The sequence below is a fragment of the Macaca fascicularis genome, chromosome 16, assembly GCF_037993035.2.
Source record: "Macaca fascicularis isolate 582-1 chromosome 16, T2T-MFA8v1.1".
Classification (NCBI taxonomy): domain Eukaryota; kingdom Metazoa; phylum Chordata; class Mammalia; order Primates; family Cercopithecidae; genus Macaca; species Macaca fascicularis.
Window position 1 is genome coordinate 83855658 of NC_088390.1, and position 18731 is coordinate 83874388.

Genomic DNA, 18731 nt, shown 5'->3' on the forward strand with positions numbered 1-18731 from the left:
CTGAGTGACAGAAACCCCAACTCAGAATGGCTTCAGCCCTCAAGAGAACTGAGAGCTTTTTTGTGCAAAATGAGATGTTCCGGGCATTGAGGATGCTGTGGAGGCGTCTCCGTTCCACCATCTCCAGCCGTGGTGTCCCTCTCGGTCACAGGATGCTGCAGCCATGTTCTAGGGAAGGAGAGCCTCCCTTCCTGTGAGCCAGGAAGCCCTCCGCGCAGCCCCTTCACTGGCCATTGCCTGAGACCTGACCTGGTGGCTCCTGCCCCAAGGAGCAGAAAGGGGATTTGCTAGGTCAGGGTGGACTGGGTGCGAAGAGCACCCCCCAACAGGGTCTGCTCAGGTGTCCCTCCTGTTGGGGCAGCAGGGAAGGCACCCACATGTGGCACTGGGACACGGAGAGGCTTTTGTGCCTGTGACAGCCAAAAGGGATGGCGCCCCCGCCACGTTCCCACCCAACCAGAGGCCCAGCATGGCCACGCCGGAAATAGCAGCGTCATCCCCCGCACTGTCTTGGCCCGCTTTCAAGAGGCCAGAGGGGTAGGGCTGGAGCGGGCGTCTGACCTCTGGCTGGATCCGGCTGCCCGTGGACAGGCCGTGAGTGAGTCTGCAGAGGAAGAGAGATGAGGCGGCCGGGACCTTCCCCTGCACCTCCTGAACCCCCGTTCCCTGTGAGTGAGATGGGGAGTGCACCGCTGCCCTCTCCTCCTGGGTATCCCCCGCCTACCCGCCCCAGGTGCTTGATGTTGCCTGTTCGTTTTCCCTCTCTGCCCCTCCCGCCAGCCTTTCCCATATGGTCCTGATTAGGACCTTCCGCCCGCCCGTTGGTGGACAGGCAGAGAGGGGAGCTTGCTGTGGGGCCTCCCCCGATGGGGGGACTTCCCAGCACAGAGTTTTCTGGCCTCCGCAGAGACGCTGTGTGTGCCTGTGTGTGTCTGGTGTGTTAGAAGCGCTAAGCTGCAGCTGTTCTGTACATTTTTCACGTTTCTCACTTGTCAGAGGCCCTGGGTTTGGTGTTTGTGGGCTGGCGATCTGTGTTGGGGTCTCCAGGAGGCCCGTGGTGGGAGAGGCAGGGCCCCTTCTCCTTCAGTCTGGGCAGCCTTGGTCTGGCCTGCTGTCTGTGGAAAGTGCGTTAGGATATGGTGGCAAGACTGGCTGGGGCTCTGGCTCCAGGCCCGGCCCCAGCGTGTGTCAGACTTACCCTCCTTGTGCCTCCGTTCACCCTGTCTGCCTGCAGGGCCTGCAGAAGCATCCTGAGAGTTGGTAGGGTGGCCTGCCTGGTGCCCGCACGGGGTCTGCTGGTGGGTTGCTGAGGCTGCGGTGGGGTCTCCATGGCTCCCTCGTCCTGCACATCCATCCTTTGGTGTGTTATCTTGCTAGCATGTGAGCTCATACTGGCTCTGAGTCTGCAGCCTGTTTTCCTCACCAGGTGGCTAGGCAGGGTGGCAGAGCCCCACTGGCCTGCAGGGGACCCTCTGTGGGCTGCAGGCAGTCCCCTTGTGGTTCCAGGTGCCCTGGCAGGACCTTCACCATGATCCCCGTCGAAGCTCACATCCAAGGCATTTGTGGGCACCCCTGCCCCAGACATGAGGGTTGGCATTTGCTCTTGCACGTGAAGCAAAGGCCTGTTTGGAGGAGGGCGTGGAAGCCTGGTGTGATGAAGACAAGGACCGGTGGCCCACCCCTCTTGCACCAGGACCTTGGGTGGCAGGCCTGGGGCCTTCAGTCCTTAATTCAGGAGGGTAACCTGTCACTGGAACTACGAGTGAACTCCAGCTGTTGTTGCCATAGCTGGAGGGAAGAGGGGAAAGGAGGGGCTGCAGGGGAGCAGAGGCGCTCACCCTCCCTCTGCCGGCATCAGGCTGCCAGTGCTGGACAGGGCCCCGTCAACTGTGTGAGGAGTAAGTATCCTTACCTGGAGTAAATATCCCCTTTAATCCTCCCACCAACTCTGAAATTGATTCTGTTGTTATTCCCATTTCACCGATGAGGAACCCATGGCCCAGAGATGTTAAGTAACCTGCCCAAGCCTCCCTCTGAGTATGGCAGAGGGAGGGTCTGAATTCGGAAAGTCTGGCTCCCGTGCCCCCATCCCTAACCACTGTCATTTACCTCTTGGGCCAGCCCTCTGATTGGAAAACCTGAGGCCCAGAGAAGTGCAGTGACTTGGCCAGTTCCGCATGGCAGGTTAGTGGCAGAGCTGAGCTGTGTCTCCCATGCTCTGATTCTGTGGCCTCTTGAGGTGGCTCACCCCTAAACACGCCCCACGTGGTGGCTCTGTTTCCTCCTGTCCTCTGAACCTGCCAGCCTGTGCTCAGGCAGGGAGAAGTGGAGCAACTATGCCGGGCGGGTCGTCATGCCCCAGTGCCGCCTGCCCTACGCCTGATTGGCAGCAGAGTGGCCCCTCCTTGGGGTGGTCTGGAGGTGCCAGTGGCCACTCATCCGCACAGCCCAGTCTCACACGTGTCACTCCCAAAGGATGTTGACACAGAATGAAGCAGCTAGGGGAGGCGGACACTTTTGCACGAAGGTGGCGTTCCTGGTAATCTGTCGTGCTGTCGTCTGTGGCTGCCTTTGGCTGGCATCTCACCTCCTCCTGGCTGTCCTGCAGCCACCTTAGGGAGGTCAGCGTGTCACCTTCATCCGGGTACAGCACAAGCTTGCCAGCACCGCACTGTGGGATCTGGAGGCCTTTGCTCCTGAGCCCTGCCTCTGTGTAATCCGTAAAGCACGGACCTCTTAGGGGCTTCCGTTCTTCCACCTGGAAAAATCTTACACTGTTTAGGGCTTGACGCAGGGCTAGAGCGTGGAGGCGTTGCCGGAGGACCGAGGGAGAACTGAGTGCATGTTCTCTTGGCCTCAGCCCCGTGTGCATGTTATACATGGGTGCTTTGCTGTCCACACTGGGTTCCACGGCTGGGCGGGAGTTGAGTTCAGCTCGGTGGCTGCCTTTCCACCCTGTAGGCCTGGTTCGGGAGTGTGAGGATGCTTGCTGGAAGCCGATGTGCATGAAAGAGTTAATGGTGGATCCCGTTTCCTTGGCCCCCTCTCCAGCTTTCCCAGGGAAAGGGCAGGAACAGAGAGGCCTTATCTTCAGAGGAAGGGGTGGGCGGGGACACAGCGCTCTTCTGCACAGGCGCCTCTGAGCCACCCTGCATGTTTCATTCCACCGACTTCTGCAGCCCAGCTGTTCAGGGCGGATCCAGAAGGTGGAGAGAGGATTTCCAATAAGCAGAGAATGGAGTGAATGTGAGATTCATTACTGGGATTTGGCAAAGCAAAGAGCCTCACTTTCTCCCCGCAGATGGGACGGGGGCGGGGCAGGAGCCAGCGGGGTGGGGGTGTCCAGCAAGAGCTCCTTCCCATCCTCCCACTGCTAGAGCGCCTAGGCCTGCTTCCTTTGCCATGGGCCCCCTCCTCCACGCAGAACCTCAGCCTTGAATGATCACATGTCCAGCTTTTCTCACCCCCTTCCTGCCTTGCTGGAGGGAGTGGCCTGGCCCCGGCCCCTGCCCCCTGCCACCTACACCTCCTGTTTTGCTGCACTGGCCTCTTGGTGGGGGCTGCAGCGGAGATGGGCAAAAGCCGCTTCCAGGCAGCCAACCCCCATCCTGGGAGTGACTGAAAGTCCTTGAGGGCTCCTGCAGGGTGAGCTGACCATCCTGGCCCTGGTAAGGACACCCAGGAGAGGGCCAGGGTGGCTCTTTTTGGGGCACAGCATAAAGAACAAGCCTAAGTGTTTCTGAGGCAGGAGGGTGCCGAAGCATTGGGGAGCTGGGTTTTAGAAGCACTGTTTGGGGTGGTGAGTGGAACATGCAGGACACAGATTCACGCGATCGTGCACATCACCTGACCTCACTCCCTCGGTTTACAGAGGAGGAAACTAGAGGCCGAAAGAGATGAAGTGAGTTCCCTAGGGTCACACAGGCCAGCGAGGCCCAGGGCGCAGACCTCCTGCTCTGCTTCCCCGTGCCCATTCGGTTGGCATCTGCATCCCTGCCTTGACACCCCCGTGTGGCAGCTGCTGTGATTCTGTGACTCAGCACCTCCTCACCCCACCCCAGGGGGCCCTGCGAGGGAAACGAGAACGCCCCATGCAGAAGTGGTTGGAAAGCAAGAAGCCTGGAGAGAAGTGAGGCCTCTGTGCTTTGGCCTGAGTCCAGGACTCATGGCCTGGTTCCCAGGGATGGAGCACTGACCCCTCCCTTCTACACCCCCACCCCACGCCCCCAGGAGCTCCCTGTGGGGAAGCCTGAATGACCTGGGCTCAGAGATTGTGAATTCATCTTGCTGGGTGTGTGGCTGCCTTTATGTAACCAGCGCTCTCACGGAGGAGCCAGGGCACGGCTCTCAATACTCTCGGGGGTCCCTCGGTGAGGTAGGAGGACCTCGGGAGGTCAGGAGGCTGCTCAAGACCTCTACCCATCAGGGACCAGGTGAGGGCTTGTTGACCACTGTGGCCTCCTGATGCTTCTGGTGGGGAGACCACAGAGGGGCCTGCCGCCACCATCGCCAGTGGCCCTGGCCTGCCCTGTCGTCCTTCTGGGCTGGCCAAACTCCATGTGCAGAAACCCAAGTGAACCCCAGTAGTGGCCTCTGGGAGAATCATCTGTCAAGAGCCAAGGATGGAGTTTCTGGGGAGGACTTTCTGCTGCCCCCCAACCCCTTTCGGGTGCATTGTCCTGTGGCCCCACTCTCTGTAGGGAAGTCAGGTGCCTCCAGAAGCTTCTCCCTGGCCCCAGGCCAGAGGCGACAGTGGGGGCCCCTTGCTTGCACTGGTGACTGTGGCTGGTTGTTGGTGCCTGGCCCTGCCCTGCACTGTGCACCCATCGAAGGCGGCATCATCCTGGCCTCTCTGGTGGCCGTGCATGGGTGAGCAGCCTACGACATATCTGCTCCCAGCATCGTGTGGGGCGGGGCTTTCAGAGGGGCTGGGGGCTTTCAGAGGGGCAGGGGGTGCTCCTGGCCTTGTGACCAAAAGGAGCTGAAGGTTTGGAGAAGCTGTTGGGCTGAGGTCAGTTCTTATAAGATTTGGCGATGAGGGAACAGATGCTCACGGAGCTGCTCCTGTGCCAGGCGCTGCTCCAGGCGCTGCACACACTGCCTCACTCTGCGCTGACAGCCAAGAGGCTGGCTCCCCCACATTTTACAGATAATGTGCTCCCCCAGTTCCTTAGTGGTGGAGCCAGGATTCGAACCCACGCAGGCAGCCTCCTGGGCCTGTAGTCCTACCCTTCATCTCCCTCCAGGACCTGGATCTTGGGGTTGGCAGGATAATGACTTCCAGAGGTATGCACCTCCTAATCCCCAGCACCTGGGACTATGTTAGGTGACATGGCGGGGCCAGGTAAGGTTGCTAATCAGCTGGTCTTAAAATAGGAAGATGATCCTGGATAATCCATACGGGCCCGCTGTCAACACAAGAGTTTTTAAAAGCGCAATAGACCATCCGAGTGGTGCAGCGGGAGAGGCTTGGAAGGAGGAAGGAGGCCACAAATGTGGGCGGGGAGAAAATGCAGGAAAACACAGTCTCCCTGAGCCTCGGGAGGGTGCCCAGCCCTGTGGACACCTTCCCTGGATCCTAGTGAGGTGGAGGGTGGGACAGATGTGTGTTGTTTGACATCACAAGTGTGTGGTCATTTGCTGCAGCAGTGATGGGAATTGAATGCTGTTAGGCAGCAGTGCTCCTATCCCGGAAGAATTAGGAGAAATTCCCCTGTGGATCTCAAACTCTGGAAGATTCTGGGCTCCTCTCTGGACTGCTCCAGCTCTGCAATCATAGGAAAGGTCTCCCATGTCTCTTTGGGGGAAGAAAACCCCATAGCAAAACCATTTCCCCTTTTGACAAATGAAGGCGAGGGTGTGGGCTGGACACATGTTTCCTTTTTGTGGATTTTTTTTTGTTTTAACACTTAGAATTCTGTAGCTGAGGGAGACTTTGGGGGTTTGTCTGCCTGATTTGCAAGTGAGGAAATGGAGGCCCAGGGAAGTTAAGTGACTGGCCCAGGGTCATGCAGAGTCATGCTGGAATATCAAGTCAGATAGCCCAGCTCCTGTTCCAAAGTGCTTTCCTCCCTGGTTGGGGAGGAGAGTTGGAGAGAGTGGACCCTGAGCAACAGCATCATTGGCAGGGACTGGAAGAGTAGCTACTATACCCAAGTGCTGGGGCCTCTGGCCACTTCCTGCAGGAACCAGGTGACCCGCCACAGCACAGGCCTCTCCCTGTCTGCCTGCAGCCCTGGGGGCCCCAGGGACCTGAGGACACTCTGGCCTGAGGGCTGGGGCCTGAGAGAAGAGGTAGAAGTCCCTCTAGTCTGGCCTGCCCTCCCGGTGTCCTGCAGGCGTCTCCGGCAGCCCAGGGCTCCTAGCGACCTTGGCTGGCGGGCGTCCCCACCTTTCCCCAGCCGCACCCTGTGGCCAGCAGCTTGCAGGACTTGGGCTTTTGCCTGTGACCCTGAAACAGTCATTTTCTGAGCTGAGTGGGGATCAGGTGAGCAGATCCCCACACCTGTAACTGCTGTGATCTTTCTGTCCTGGAGGCTGGTGGGCAGCCTGGATGGTGCTTCATGGCACTTTATGACTGTCCCCGTCACCAGGCTTGTGAGTTGCCCCCCTCCTCTCGGCATCCTGAACAGCTTCCCTGAGAGCCCCACTCCGGGCCTTCGCCTCTGTAGGCCCGCTGCCTGGGGCGCCTCCTTCCCCTGGAAGCTGGGCCTCTTTGGGGACTCCTTAATAAGGGCCTTGCCAAGTGCTGCCAAATTGCCCCATCTGGTCCCCATTTGTTCCACTTACCACCCTATTTTAACTTTTATGTCTTCTCCTTGGGTTTAAGATCTGAGCAGGCAGGGTCTGTGTGGCACCCCAGGTCCCTGATGCCGCCAGCATCCGGGGGACTCTTAGTACATATGCAGGGAGGGAAGGAATGAAGGAGGAGATGACTTGGGAAGTCCTCCAGTTCCTGTTTGTAACTGGCATATTGCGACAAAACACTCATGGCATTTCACTTTTTTCATATACCTTTTTTAAAAATTTATTTTTATTTTTATTATTTTTATTTTTTTTTTTTTTTTGAGATGGAGTCTTGCTCTGTCGCCTGGGCTGGAGTGCAGTGGCCGGATCTCAGCTCTCTGCAAGCTCCGCCTCCCGGGTTTACGCCATTCTCCTGCCTCAGCCTCCCGAGTAACTGGGACTACAGGTGCCCGCCACCTCACCCAGCTAATTTTTTTTTTTTGTATTTTTTAGGAGAGACGGGGTTTCACTGTGTTAGCCAGGATGGTCTCGATCTCCTGACCTCGTGATCCGCCCGTCTCGGTCTCCCAAAGTGCTGGGATTACAGGCTTGAGCCACCGCGCCCGGCCTATTTTTATTTTTTTGAGATGGAGCCTCGCTCTGTCACCTAGGCTGGAGTGCAGTAGCACGAGCTTGGCTCACTGTAACCTCCATCTCCCAGGTTCAAGCGATTCTCCTGCCTCAGCATCCTAAGTAGCTGAGATTATAGGCACCCGCCACCACGCCCGGCGAATTTCTGTATTTTGAGTAGAGACAGGGTTTCACCAAGTTGGCCAGGCTGGTCTCGAACTCCCGACTTCAGGTGATCCACCTGTCTTCGCCTCCCAGAGTGCTGGGATTATAGGAGTGAGCCACTGCACCTGGCCTTCATATACCTATAAAAGAGAACTTGCCCGGGAAATCTTCCAGATGCACCTTTAGGGTTTTAAGGCACAGATACATGAAGCTCGTCAGTGAGCAGCTGCTGCTTATTCCTTTTTCACTTCCAACTCAGAGCAGCCCGCATCCCAAGCGGACAGCTGCTCCCTTCCTCTTGGCTCCCTGCCGCCGACGCTCCCGCAGAAGCAGGGAGAAGAGGCAGGAAGGCGACGCGTGATCGTCCACTGGGCGCCCGCACGGTGCCGTCTGCACAGGTGCCATCTCCTTTACTTGCCACTCTCCTCGGTGAGCCCTTTCCCCTTTTTGCAGATGAGAGCATTGCCCCCTAGAGGTTAAGAAATGGGCCCAGAGTCACTCAGCTCATCAGGGTGCAGCCAGATTTGAACCCCACCCTGCTGATCTCCACGTCTGCAGGCCTGGCCCGATGAGATGGACAGCTGGGTGGTGGAGACCTTGAGACCCTGGATGGCTCCCAAATAGGGCCTGTAACTCCTGGACGGGGAGAGTTTGGCACAAAGGGTTTGTGGAGTGAGCTGGGGGAGAAGGTGGCTTAGGGTCCCTGTCTCTTTTTTTTTTTTTTTTTTGAGACGGAGTCTCGCTCTGTCGCCCAGGCTGGAGTGCAGTGGCCGGATCTCAGCTCACTGCAAGCTCTGACTCCCGGGTTTACGCCATTCTCCTGCCTCAGCCTCCTGAGTAGCTGGGACTACAGGCACCCGCCACCTCGCCCGGCTAGTTTTTTTTTTAATAGAGATGGGGTTTCACCGTATTAGCCAGGATGGTCTCAATCTCCTGACCTCGTGATCCGCCCGTCTCGGCCTCCCAAAGTGCTGGGATTACAGGCTTGAGCCACCGCGCCCCGCAGGTCCCTGTCTCTGAACAAACAGATGGAGGTGCTATTCCAGCATCCTCTCAGCCTCTGGTGTCCTGAGCTTCTGGTTCTGGGAGGAGAGAATGGAGCTGGGCTCTGTTCTGGGCTAGGCTGGTTTGGGCCCAATTCAGACAAGCTTCTTAGTTTGCCATGAGCGATGCTTTCGCCTGCCCCAGTGTCTCCGCCAAAAACATGAAGGGCTTCAGACCCCCCGACCCCGGCCTGCTTCCCTCCTGGACTTGGAGTGGGTCTGGGGCTGACAGCAGTCTCTTGCCGGATAGCCTGAGCAGCCACCAACGCCATCAGGTCTGACGGTGAGGCCCCTGCCCCCGAGGAAAAAACAAGGCCGTCTGGGGGATTTTCTGCCAGGTGGTGAAAACAGGCCTGGAGTCAGCCAGCACCCCCATGCTTAGACACTTCGTGTGGTTTTCAAAGTGCTTTTATGTTGCTAGCTCATACGATCTTCCCCAAAACCCAATAAGGGAGGGCAGGAAGTTTGAGCAACAGCCTCTCAAGCACCCAAACAGCAGGTGGTTTCATTGCCCTCCATTTACAGGCAACTAAACTGAGGTTCAGGATGGCTACCACTTGTCTCCCCAGCCACCCAGCCATTTAGCCACAGAAAAGGTCATGACTCTTTATGCCCCAGCGAAGCTGAAGATTTTTCTTTCTGTTTTTAAAAATGTTTACTACCCAGGGCGGTGAACACCTGGTGCCTCTGTCTAGCCCAAGATGTGAACATTTGCCACTCCCGTTTCTTTCCTCCCACAAGACCTGACCCTCCTTTTGTGATGGGAACATCCTGCAGGCAGGCTGTCCTGCTTTCATAGACTTTGAGAAACGGGGTCCAAATTGCTGGCTGTGGGTGGGAAAGGCGACACTGCGGTGAAGAGGGGGAGTATTTTTGTAGGTGGGAAGAAATGCATTTCCTCTGCCCTCTTAGGTTCAGTGTTTGGGGGCCTGCGAATTAAACTCACTGAAGATAAATTAACTATAGAAAAGACAGATTTAATCACCTAGGTATGGGAGTTCACTGAAAAATGTGACTCAAAAGAGCACGTAGAAGGTGGGGCCGTGGCTGGTCCGAAGGTGGTGAGTTATCTCTGCTGATTGTTCAGTTACAGATTAGATTCTTTGTTCCACTCTTTCCCCTCTTCCCACTAGTGCACTTGACTAGTGGTTTTTTTTGAGCCGGAGTCTCACGCTGTTGCCCGGGCTGGAGTGCAGTGGCGTGGTCTCGGCTCACTGCAACCTCCGCCTCCCGGGTTCAAGCGATTCCCCTGCCTCAGCCTCCCGAGTAGCTGGGACTACAGGTGCCTGCCACCACGCCTGGCTAATTTTTTGTATTTTTAGTAGAGACGGGTTTCACTATGTTGGCCAGGTTGGTCTCGAACTCCTGACCTCGTGATCTGCCCACCTCGGCCTCCCAAAGTGCTGGGATTACAGGCGTAAGCCACTGTGCCCAGCCAACTAGTTTTTTTTTTTTTTTTTTTTTTTTGAGACGGAGTCTCGCTCTGTCGCCCAGGCTGGAGTGCAGTGGCCCGATTTTTTTTTTTTTTTTTTAACTTTGGGCATGTATACCATCTTAATAGGGGAAAAGGAAGGGGCAAAAGCACGTATTATGGGCCAGGCGTGATGGCTCACACCTGTAATCCCAGCACTTTGGGAGGCCGAGGTGGTCGGATCACCTGAGGTCAGGAGTTCCAGACCAGCCTGGCCAACATGGTGAAACCCTGTCTCTACTAAAAATACAAAAATTACCCAGGCGTGGTGGCACACACCTGTAATCCCAGCTACTTGGGAGGCTGAGGCAGGAGAATCGCTTGAACCTGTGAGGCAGAGGTTGCAGTGAGCTAAGATCGCACCACTGCACTCCAGCCTGGGCAACAGAGTGAGACTCTGTCTCAAAAAAAAAAAAAAAAAAAAAAAAAAAAAGCACATATTATGGCAAAACAAATGAGTTTTTGGAAAGATAAATAGGCCCTTAGGAGCTGAGATGCGAGATGTGAAGTCTTGTGACAATGTCTGCTTAGGTGTGGTGTGGAAACTACTCACATCTCCCAGGGAAGAGTCCGTTGCTCCCAGGGAGCAGATTTGGGCCCGTATACCATCTTAATAGGGGAAAAGGCACATATTATGGGCCAGGCACGATGTGCCCGGTGCAGGAGGCAGACGTGGTTTATGGTTGCTGTTGGAACCAGTGCAGGGCCCGATTGCTTTGTATTGGGTGTTGAGGATCCTGGTTTTGTATCAGCCATGAGTTTGCAGCTCTAGGACACACCTGATATGAGCTCAAGGGGAAAGGAGGTTGGAGGGGCAGAGTGGTTGGATTGGATGTGTGCCTGGGGCCATATCTAATCTACAAAGTGGTCATCAACGGGACCAGCTGGCTGCAGACCACAATCAACGCTATTATTTAAAAGTAAGGTCACACTTTTAATAATAAGTCACATTTTAAGTTATGATCAATTTATAAGACACACTGTTGGTATAATGATAGCTTTTCAAGAAGGATACAAAAAGGCACATTGGGCCGGGTGTGGTGACTCACGCCTGTAATCCCAGCACTTTGAGAGGCCGAGGTCAGCGGATCGCTTCAAGCCAGGAGTTTGAGACCAGCCTGGCCAACATGGTGAAACCCTGTCTCTGCTAAAAATACAAAAAAAATTAACTGGGCATGATGGTGCATGCTTGTAATCTCAGCTACGGGGGAGGCTGAGGCAGGAGAATCACTTAAAACCTGGGAGGTGGCGGTTGCAGTGAGCCTAGATTGCGCCACTTCACTCCAGCCTGGGCAACAGAGCCAGATTCCATCTCAAAAAGAAAAGAAAAAAAGTAAAAAGGCATGTTGTAGGTACCTGCTAGTGGAAGTTGCAGCTTGACAGGAGGTAGGGCGAGCACTTCTTAGAAAGGAGGAAATGGGCCCTCCTGCTACAGAGACCCACAAACATAGACTGAGGCCTGCCGCACAGGAGACTCAAAAGAGGCAAAGGTGAATTAGAGTCAGGGTCTCCAAGTCAGGGTCTGACTCTGGGGGTGGGGGTCACATATTATGGAGGATGTCAGGAGGGCTTCCTGGAGGTGGTGACGTTTACCGGGCGGGTTTTAGGTGGGTTTTGCGAGACAGTACGGCCTGGCTGAAGAGTGTAGGCTCCTTAGACAGGAGGGGGAATTCAGGCTTGAAAGTGAGTTGGTCAGATTGCCGGGGTCCTTGAATGCAAGGGAAGAATTTCGACTAACAGAGGAACCTGGGAAGCTGTTTGGGAAAAGGAGTGATGAAGTGGGAGGGGTCATCCAGCAGAGCCCTGCCTTGGTGGGAGGTAGCAAGATGGGAGGTGGGCATTGGTGAGGGACGATCCCAGTGGTCCAGGGGAGCAGTCATAGGGTGGAAACTAACCTTGTGGGTCTGGGCAGGAAGGGACTGATTTGAGACCCCGGGAAGAAATAGCCAGTAGGACTTTGGTGAGAGGGCCGGGGGTCGGGGAGGGGGGAGCCGGGGGTCGGAGAGGGGGGGGCCGGGGGTCGGGGAGGGGGGGTCCGGGGGTCGGGGAAGGGGGTGCGGGGAGTGGGAGCTTGAGTCTTCGGAAACGGGCAGTGTTCCAAGGGGTAGACCTGAGGCAAGATGTGGAGAGGCAGCTGAGCTGGGAAGCTGGAACGGAGGTGTGGTCACCCCAGGAGACTAAGTCGGGGGGCGAGGGGACCTCTGGGAGCCATCCAGCCCCCAGGACTAGGGAATACGGAGGGGAGAAGAACCGGCTCCTGCGTGTCAGGCACTGCCCTGGAGGTCAGATGGGGCGGGGCTGGATACTGGCCATGAGGATTTTTTCAAGAACTCCGTTAATAGTGAGATGGGCGGACACCAGATGGCGCGGGTGAAGAAGTGAGTGGGCAGTAGGAAGCTAGAAGCTGCAGTGTAGACCCACTTTGAGAGGTTGGGCTCTTCAGACCGGGAGAAAGTTCACAGTTTTGAGGAGTTAGGTAGGTCAAAGGAAGAGGGTTTGCTTGTTTTTGAGATTGGAACATCCTGAACGTTCTCCCAGGCCAAGTGAGGAGAAACCAGAAGAAGGAACATGGCCCCCGAATGTGCCAAAACAGCCCAGCAGCTGTGCTGCCTCACAGAGAAACTGTGCAGAGGCCCCTCTGTCCCACCACGGCCTTCACTCGGGCTACTCAGGGTTCCCCCAGTCTGTCCACCCAAGGGCGGCAGGGGCTGTGGGTGCTCCCAGCCCCTTTTGGAGGTCGGTCTATGGGTAGGAATGTGGGCTGCCTTGGGGCGTCACAGCTGCAGGTGCATACCAGCCATCAGAACAACCCTCCTGCTCCCCAGCCCGCCCCCCTGCACCCCCATGAAGAAACGCGGCCACCGGCCCACAGAGAGGGAGGGATATTGTTCTTGGCATTTGATGGGAAGCATCTGCTGCATCCCACTGGGGTGTTGCCCAGGATGGATTGGAAAAGAGTTGGCAGGAAGGCTGAGCTCTGTGCTCACAACCTGGCTTGGCGGTAGCCGAGGAGCTTGGCAGGGGCAGAGTACAGGACCTGGGAACTGGGGGCTGGTGCATGTGTGCATGCACGTGTGTGTGTGTATCTGTATGCACATGTGTGTGCTGAGGGGTGGGGAGGAAGCTGAGAAACCACATCCCCTCCTCGTTGCTGCTGTGTTGCTGCGTGCTTCAGCAGCACGTGGGTGTCACTACACTTCCTGGCAGGTGTCAGCCTCCAAGACTGTGCTGGGCTCTTCTCCCAGTTGGCTCAGTTGGAGGTGGGAGTCCCAACTGTCCCCTGTGGCTTCCAGAGTGGGACCTTGCTGCGGGATAGGCTGGCCAGTGCTGCTCCCTCCCCCGTGACCCTTCTGTTGGGTGGGTCACCAGGAAGGACTGTGGGCATTGCCCACAGACAGGTGGACATGTGGCAAGGACACCTTGGGGCCTTCTTTCTGATGCCCCTCGAAGGGGGCACTTTGTCAGCTTTGAGATGAGTCTCTGTGGATGTGGGAAGCTCACTATCTGAAGAGCAGCAGCCTTCGAAAATTCAACACAGACCCCCGAGTGGGGGCGGGAAGGGGCCCTGTCCCACTCACTGGCTGCCTGGCAGAGTTCAGCTCAGCTCTCAGTGTGTGTTTCTTCATCTGCACGAGGAAACGCCTGTGTTGCTGTGGGCGGAGGAATGGACTGAGGGCTACATTCACTTCCTGTTGCCACTGTAACTGCTTCCCACAAACTCAGTGGCTTAAAGCAACAGAGACTTCTTCCTTTACAGTGTTAAGGGTCAGAAGCCGGAGATCAGTCTCACCAGACTAAAGTCAAGGTGCTGGCAGAATTCATTCCTGCCTCTTCCAGCTTTGGGCGGGAGGCGCTGCTGGAGTTCCTTGGCTTGCGGCTGCATCCCTCCAGCCTCTGCCTCCATCCTCATACAGCCTCCTCCTTCTCTGCAGTGAGATCTCCCTCTGCCTCCCTCTTTTTTTTTTTTTTTTTTCAGATGGAGTCTCACTCTGTCACCCAGGCTGGAGTGCGGTGGCACGATCTTGGCTCACTGCAGCCTCCACATCCCGGGTTTAAGCGATTCTCCTGCCTCAGCTTCCCAAGTAGCTGGGATTACAGGCGTGTGCCACTACACCTGGCTAATTTTTGTATTTTTAGTAGAGACAGGGTTTTGCCATGTTGGCCAGGCTGGTCTCGAACTCCTGACCTCAGGTGATCTGCCTGTCTCAGCCTCCCAAAGTGCTGGGATTGCAGCCATGAGCCATTGCACCTGGCCTGCCTCCCTCTTAAAGGACGCTTGTGATTTGGGGTCCGCCTGGGTAATCTTTTCATCTCAACATCTTCAGTTACATCTACAGAGTCCCTGTTGCCACATAAGGTAACACAGTTTGGGGAGGGAGAGTTATTCAGCCTACCCTGGGGGCTTGTGGTATATCTCAGGGCCCTTTTGATTTTAAGATATAAAGCAAGAAAACAAATTTGTTCAAGGGGAAAAAAAGGACATGTTGAATTCTGTTGGTTTAAATGTATATTTTTTTATTGTGCTAAAATACACAGAACATAAAATGTGCCATTAGTAACACCGAGTACATACACAGTGTTGTGCAACCATCACCACTATCTAGTGCCAGAACTTTTTCATCACCCCAAAAGAAAACCGCGTATCTATAAAGGACTCACCCCCCATCTGCCCTCTCCAGCCCTTGGCAGCCACCAGAATGCTTTATGTCTCTATACATTCATTTTTAATAAGTGCAATTCTGTGTGACTTTAAAATAAATAAACATGAGCACGATGAGTTGCTTATTGGAAGGATGTCCATGCGGGCAGGCCGGCGTGTGGAATGCCTAGGCCTCTGGAAGGGCAGGAGTTGAAGGGGTGTGGATGTGCTGCCCTCTCCTCCCCTTGCTCCTTCCTTGGGGTCACTGCCTCTTATGCCTCTTTGCAAATGGCTCCAAATAGTGTCTCAGCCCCCATGTCTGCATTGCCTCCTAGCTTCAGAACCCTCCACCAAAAAACACTCCAAGCTTCAGACTCACTCCTGGGAAAATTCCAATGGCCTCACTCTCCCTTTTGAGCCAGCCAGGCCCCACGGCCTGTGGCGGGCTGTCTTTGAGTCGGGTATGTCCCAGCCTGAGCACCTATGAGCTAGGGAAGCAGGACAGGCACACCCAGGGAAGGGGAAGAGTCGGCAGTCACAGTAATTTATATCTTTGGAATCGTCTAAGAGATACTTAGCGTGTGCCTAGAACTTTCATTTCTTTTTTGTTTGTTTTTTGAGATGAAGTCTCACTCTTTTGCCCAGACTGGAGTGCAGTGGCGCAATCTCATCTCACCGCAACCTCCTCCTCCCGGGTTCAAGTGATTCTCCTGCCTCAACCTCCTGAGTGGCTGGGACTACAGGCACGCACCACCACGCCTGGCTAATTTTTGTATTTTTAGTAGAGATGGGGTTTCACCATTTTGGTCAGGCTGGTCTTGAACTCCTGACCTCCGGCGATCCACCTGCCTCGACCTCCCAAAGTGCTGGGATTACAGGTGTGAGCCAACACACCCAACCACATTCATTTCTTAGGAGAAGCTCTGCATTTTCTGACAGCGAAATGTTCCCAGGCGGGTGACACTGATGGCGGGATCTATGGCCTCCCCAGTGTCTTACGGAAGATGCTGCTGTGTGTTTCACCAAGCTGTGTCCTATTGTCCTCTAAACGTGGCTTGTAGACATGGTGCTGAGAATGATCTGGGAGACTCAAATCATAATATGGTCCAAATCAACAGCTCTCTGATGACCTGGTATTATCCTAGGATCAAATTGAGACTATCTGAGGATGGGTGTGGTGACTCACGCCTGTAATCCCAGCACTTCAGGAGGCCAAGGCAGGCAGATCAGTTGAAGTCAGCAGTTTGAGACCAGCCTGGCCAACATGGTGAAATCCCATTTCTACTAAAAATACAAAAAGCAGCCGGACATGGTGGTGTGCGCCTGTTGTCCCAGCTACTTAGGCTGAGGCCGGAGAATTGCTTGAACTCAGGAGACGGAGGTTGCAGTGAGCCGAGAACGCACCATTGCTTTCCAGCCTGGGCAACAGAGCAAGACTCTGTACCCGCCCCACCACCAAAAAAAAAAAAAAAAAAGAGATGATCCGAGCTGCACTGTCCAACATGATAGCCGCTGGCTGCACGGGGCCATTGAACACCTGAAATGTGGCAACTCCAAATGGAGAGGTGCCGTGTCCTAGCAAGGGGGATAGAAAAGAATGTCAAATATCTGTCATTTTTACATTGATTACATGTTGAATTGATAATATTTTGGGCTCTGTTAAGTGAATGATAAAATTAATATCACCTGCTGTTACATTTTTTTAATGATTTTTTTTTTTAAAAATACGGGGTCTCACACTGTTGCCCAGGCTGGAGTGCAGTGGCACGATCTCGGCTCACTGAAACCTTTGCCTCCCGGGTTCGAGCGATTCTCCTGCGTCAGCCTCCCAAGTAGCTGGGATTACAGGTGGCCGCCACCACGCCTGGCTAACTTTTCTATTTTCGGTAGAGACAGGGTTTTGCCATGTTGGCCAGGCTGCTTTCAAATTCCTGACCTCAGGTGATCCGCCCGCCTCAGCTTCCCAAAGTGCTGGCATTTACAGGCGTGAGCCACTGTGCCTGGCTTGTTCTTACATTTGTTATTGTGGCTGCTGGAAAACGTAAGGTTGCGTCTGTGGCCCGTGTGCCGTTTCTGCTGGAGGGTTGGACCGAGGGGCAGCCGGGAAGGCTTTGGGGCTACTCTACCTGAGTGCCGAGTGTGTGCTGAGTGGTGGAGAACTTTGAGAGATCCTGAAGGACAGAGGCTCTGTGTGGGGGATGCAGCCCCGGGCCGGAGATGCCCTCTCTGTGCTCTGGAGACCCTCATTTGGTGACAGCAAGAGGAACCACTGCCAGAGGGGCGGCCACCTCAGCAAAGCACCGCGGCTGCTGGCCGCCCAGGTCAGGAATCCAGAGGCAGAGGAGGGGAGAAGGCTGGGCTTGGAGGAGAGCAGGGTCGTGGGCCCTGGGAAAAGCCTGGAGGGGCCAGAAAGCTGGGGGATAGATTGAGGCCAGAGGCAAAGAGAAGGAGGTTCGGAGAGGAAGGCTAAGGAAGAAAGGTTCTGCCCACGGGGAGGGAGGAGGCTGACGGGGTAGGGGCATGGTGGAAGCTGAATCCTCGAGGCTTGCTGTTGACCCTGACACCTGGCCAGAAGGGAGTTCCTTCCAGCATCCTTTGTCAATGGTTTCTGGAGCTGCCCTTAAGGGGCCAGTGACGAGGGTGCCGTGGGATGGGCTGCGGGCAGTGGAAAAGAGGCTCTTCTCACTCCCACTGCTGGGGAAATCAGCTTCTTGGAGGACGGGGGAGCCGTATTTTCTGAGTGGCCGCACTTCCTGGCCTGGACACGTGTGTCTTGCTGTAATTTTGGCGACTGGTGTTGGTGGTACCCATTTTATGGATGGGGAAGGTCAGATTCCACAGATGTTGAGTGACGAGCCCAGGGCCTTGGATTTCAGTGTTTGACTCAGAACCCACGTCTCTGATCTGCCACCAGCCTCCCTCCCATTCAGATGGGAACAGGGACTCCGGGCATGCAGTCCCCTCCCAGACACTCCCCCGGCTCTGGCCTGGCGCCCAGAGACCAGTGGTAGCAGCTCCCATTCACTGTGAGGTGGGGAGGTCCGTGGGACCAGGAGGCCTTAGGGGGAAAGTTGGCCATGAGGAGTGGGAAGTGATGGGTTAGATGCCAGTGACTGCTGGCTGGGGAGCCGCTGGACGTGGCTGGCCTGTGTGGCCAGTGTGGCGGGTGCCCCGGGGCTTCAGTCACCCCCAGCCACAGGTGGGGGTGTGGGAAGGTGAAAGTGTGTGGAACCCAGTGACCATGAGGTCCTGTAGGGGCTGCCTGAGAGAGCGTAGCCTCCAGAATTCAGACCCTGGCCCTCAGAAGGTGTCACCAAAGGCTTCTTTCCACTTAAGCGAATCCCTCCCAGCCCCCAGCAAGCCCTCGGAACCAGCCCACTCCCAGGCGCTCTCTCCTAGTGTGGGAGTGGCCACGCCCCTGCTGGGAGTGACTCACTTGGGTTCAGAGGTCGTGGCACTGAGATGGGTCTGGCAGATCCCAGCGTCCAGGCCCAGCCCCTATAGTGTCAGCTCCCTCCTCTGGGGACCCCCTTGCTTGTGCCCCTCTGGGTCCCAGCACATCCCAGGCCTGCAGGGAGGGGGAGAGGAAGAGTGACTCACTGGCCAGGTCCCCCAGGGGCTGGAGAGGCTGGAGAGGCAGGAGCTGGATCGGATCTGAATCCAGAGGCTCTCGGAAGAAGAGCTCAGGGTGAGCTGCGCCCCCATCCCCTGCCCCTCCTCTCCTGCTCCTTCTCCCTTCCGTGGTCCCAGCCAGCAAGCACCTGGGGTAGAGGGGACAAACCCAGGTGGCTGTGTTCCAACCCTGCCTGCAGGTCTGAATGGCTTTCTGGAGTGGCTGGCCATGCCCCCTGAGAGCCCAGCTGTGGGGATGTCTGAGCAGGTTGGTGGGGGAGCACCTGGGAAGCAGGGGCATTGGGCAGAGCACAGGGTGAGAGGGCGTCCAGGTCAGGTTCAGGACCTGGTTGGGAGGAGGGGGCTCCTCATGGGCACTGCCTCTGGCAGGCTCAGGGACAAGGGCAGGGACAGTGTGGCTGGAGGTCCCTAGGAGCCTCTTCCC

At 55.9% G+C, this 18731-nt stretch overlaps 2 protein-coding genes across 15 annotated transcripts in view; both read left to right on the plus strand.

The window, feature by feature from the left end:
- Window positions 1–18731, plus strand: part of SEPTIN9 (septin 9) — a 215261-nt gene that overhangs the window by 147823 nt on the left and 48707 nt on the right. The window contains exon 1 of one of the 14 annotated variants that reach the window (XM_065532066.2): window positions 597–668. The exons of 11 other annotated variants lie outside the window; for them this stretch is intronic. The gene's annotated coding sequence lies outside the window, so the exon portion shown is untranslated. Of the gene's footprint in view, window positions 1–596; window positions 669–18133; window positions 18363–18405; window positions 18555–18731 lie in introns of those variants that run through there. 2 more of the 14 variants (XM_065532061.2, XM_065532064.2) reach the window with 2 other exon arrangements.
- Window positions 12083–15431, plus strand: LOC102143731 (uncharacterized). The gene has a single exon (XM_015438899.4). It carries the CDS (start codon window positions 12604–12606, stop codon window positions 13378–13380), a length of 777 nt encoding a protein of 258 aa, XP_015294385.2. The 5' UTR covers window positions 12083–12603; the 3' UTR covers window positions 13381–15431.

Bases quoted from the DNA above. Each gene is read 5' to 3' on its own strand.
- LOC102143731 (XM_015438899.4), top strand. From the start codon at position 12,604: ATGGCCCCCGAATGTGCCAAAACAGCCCAGCAGCTGTGCTGCCTCACA.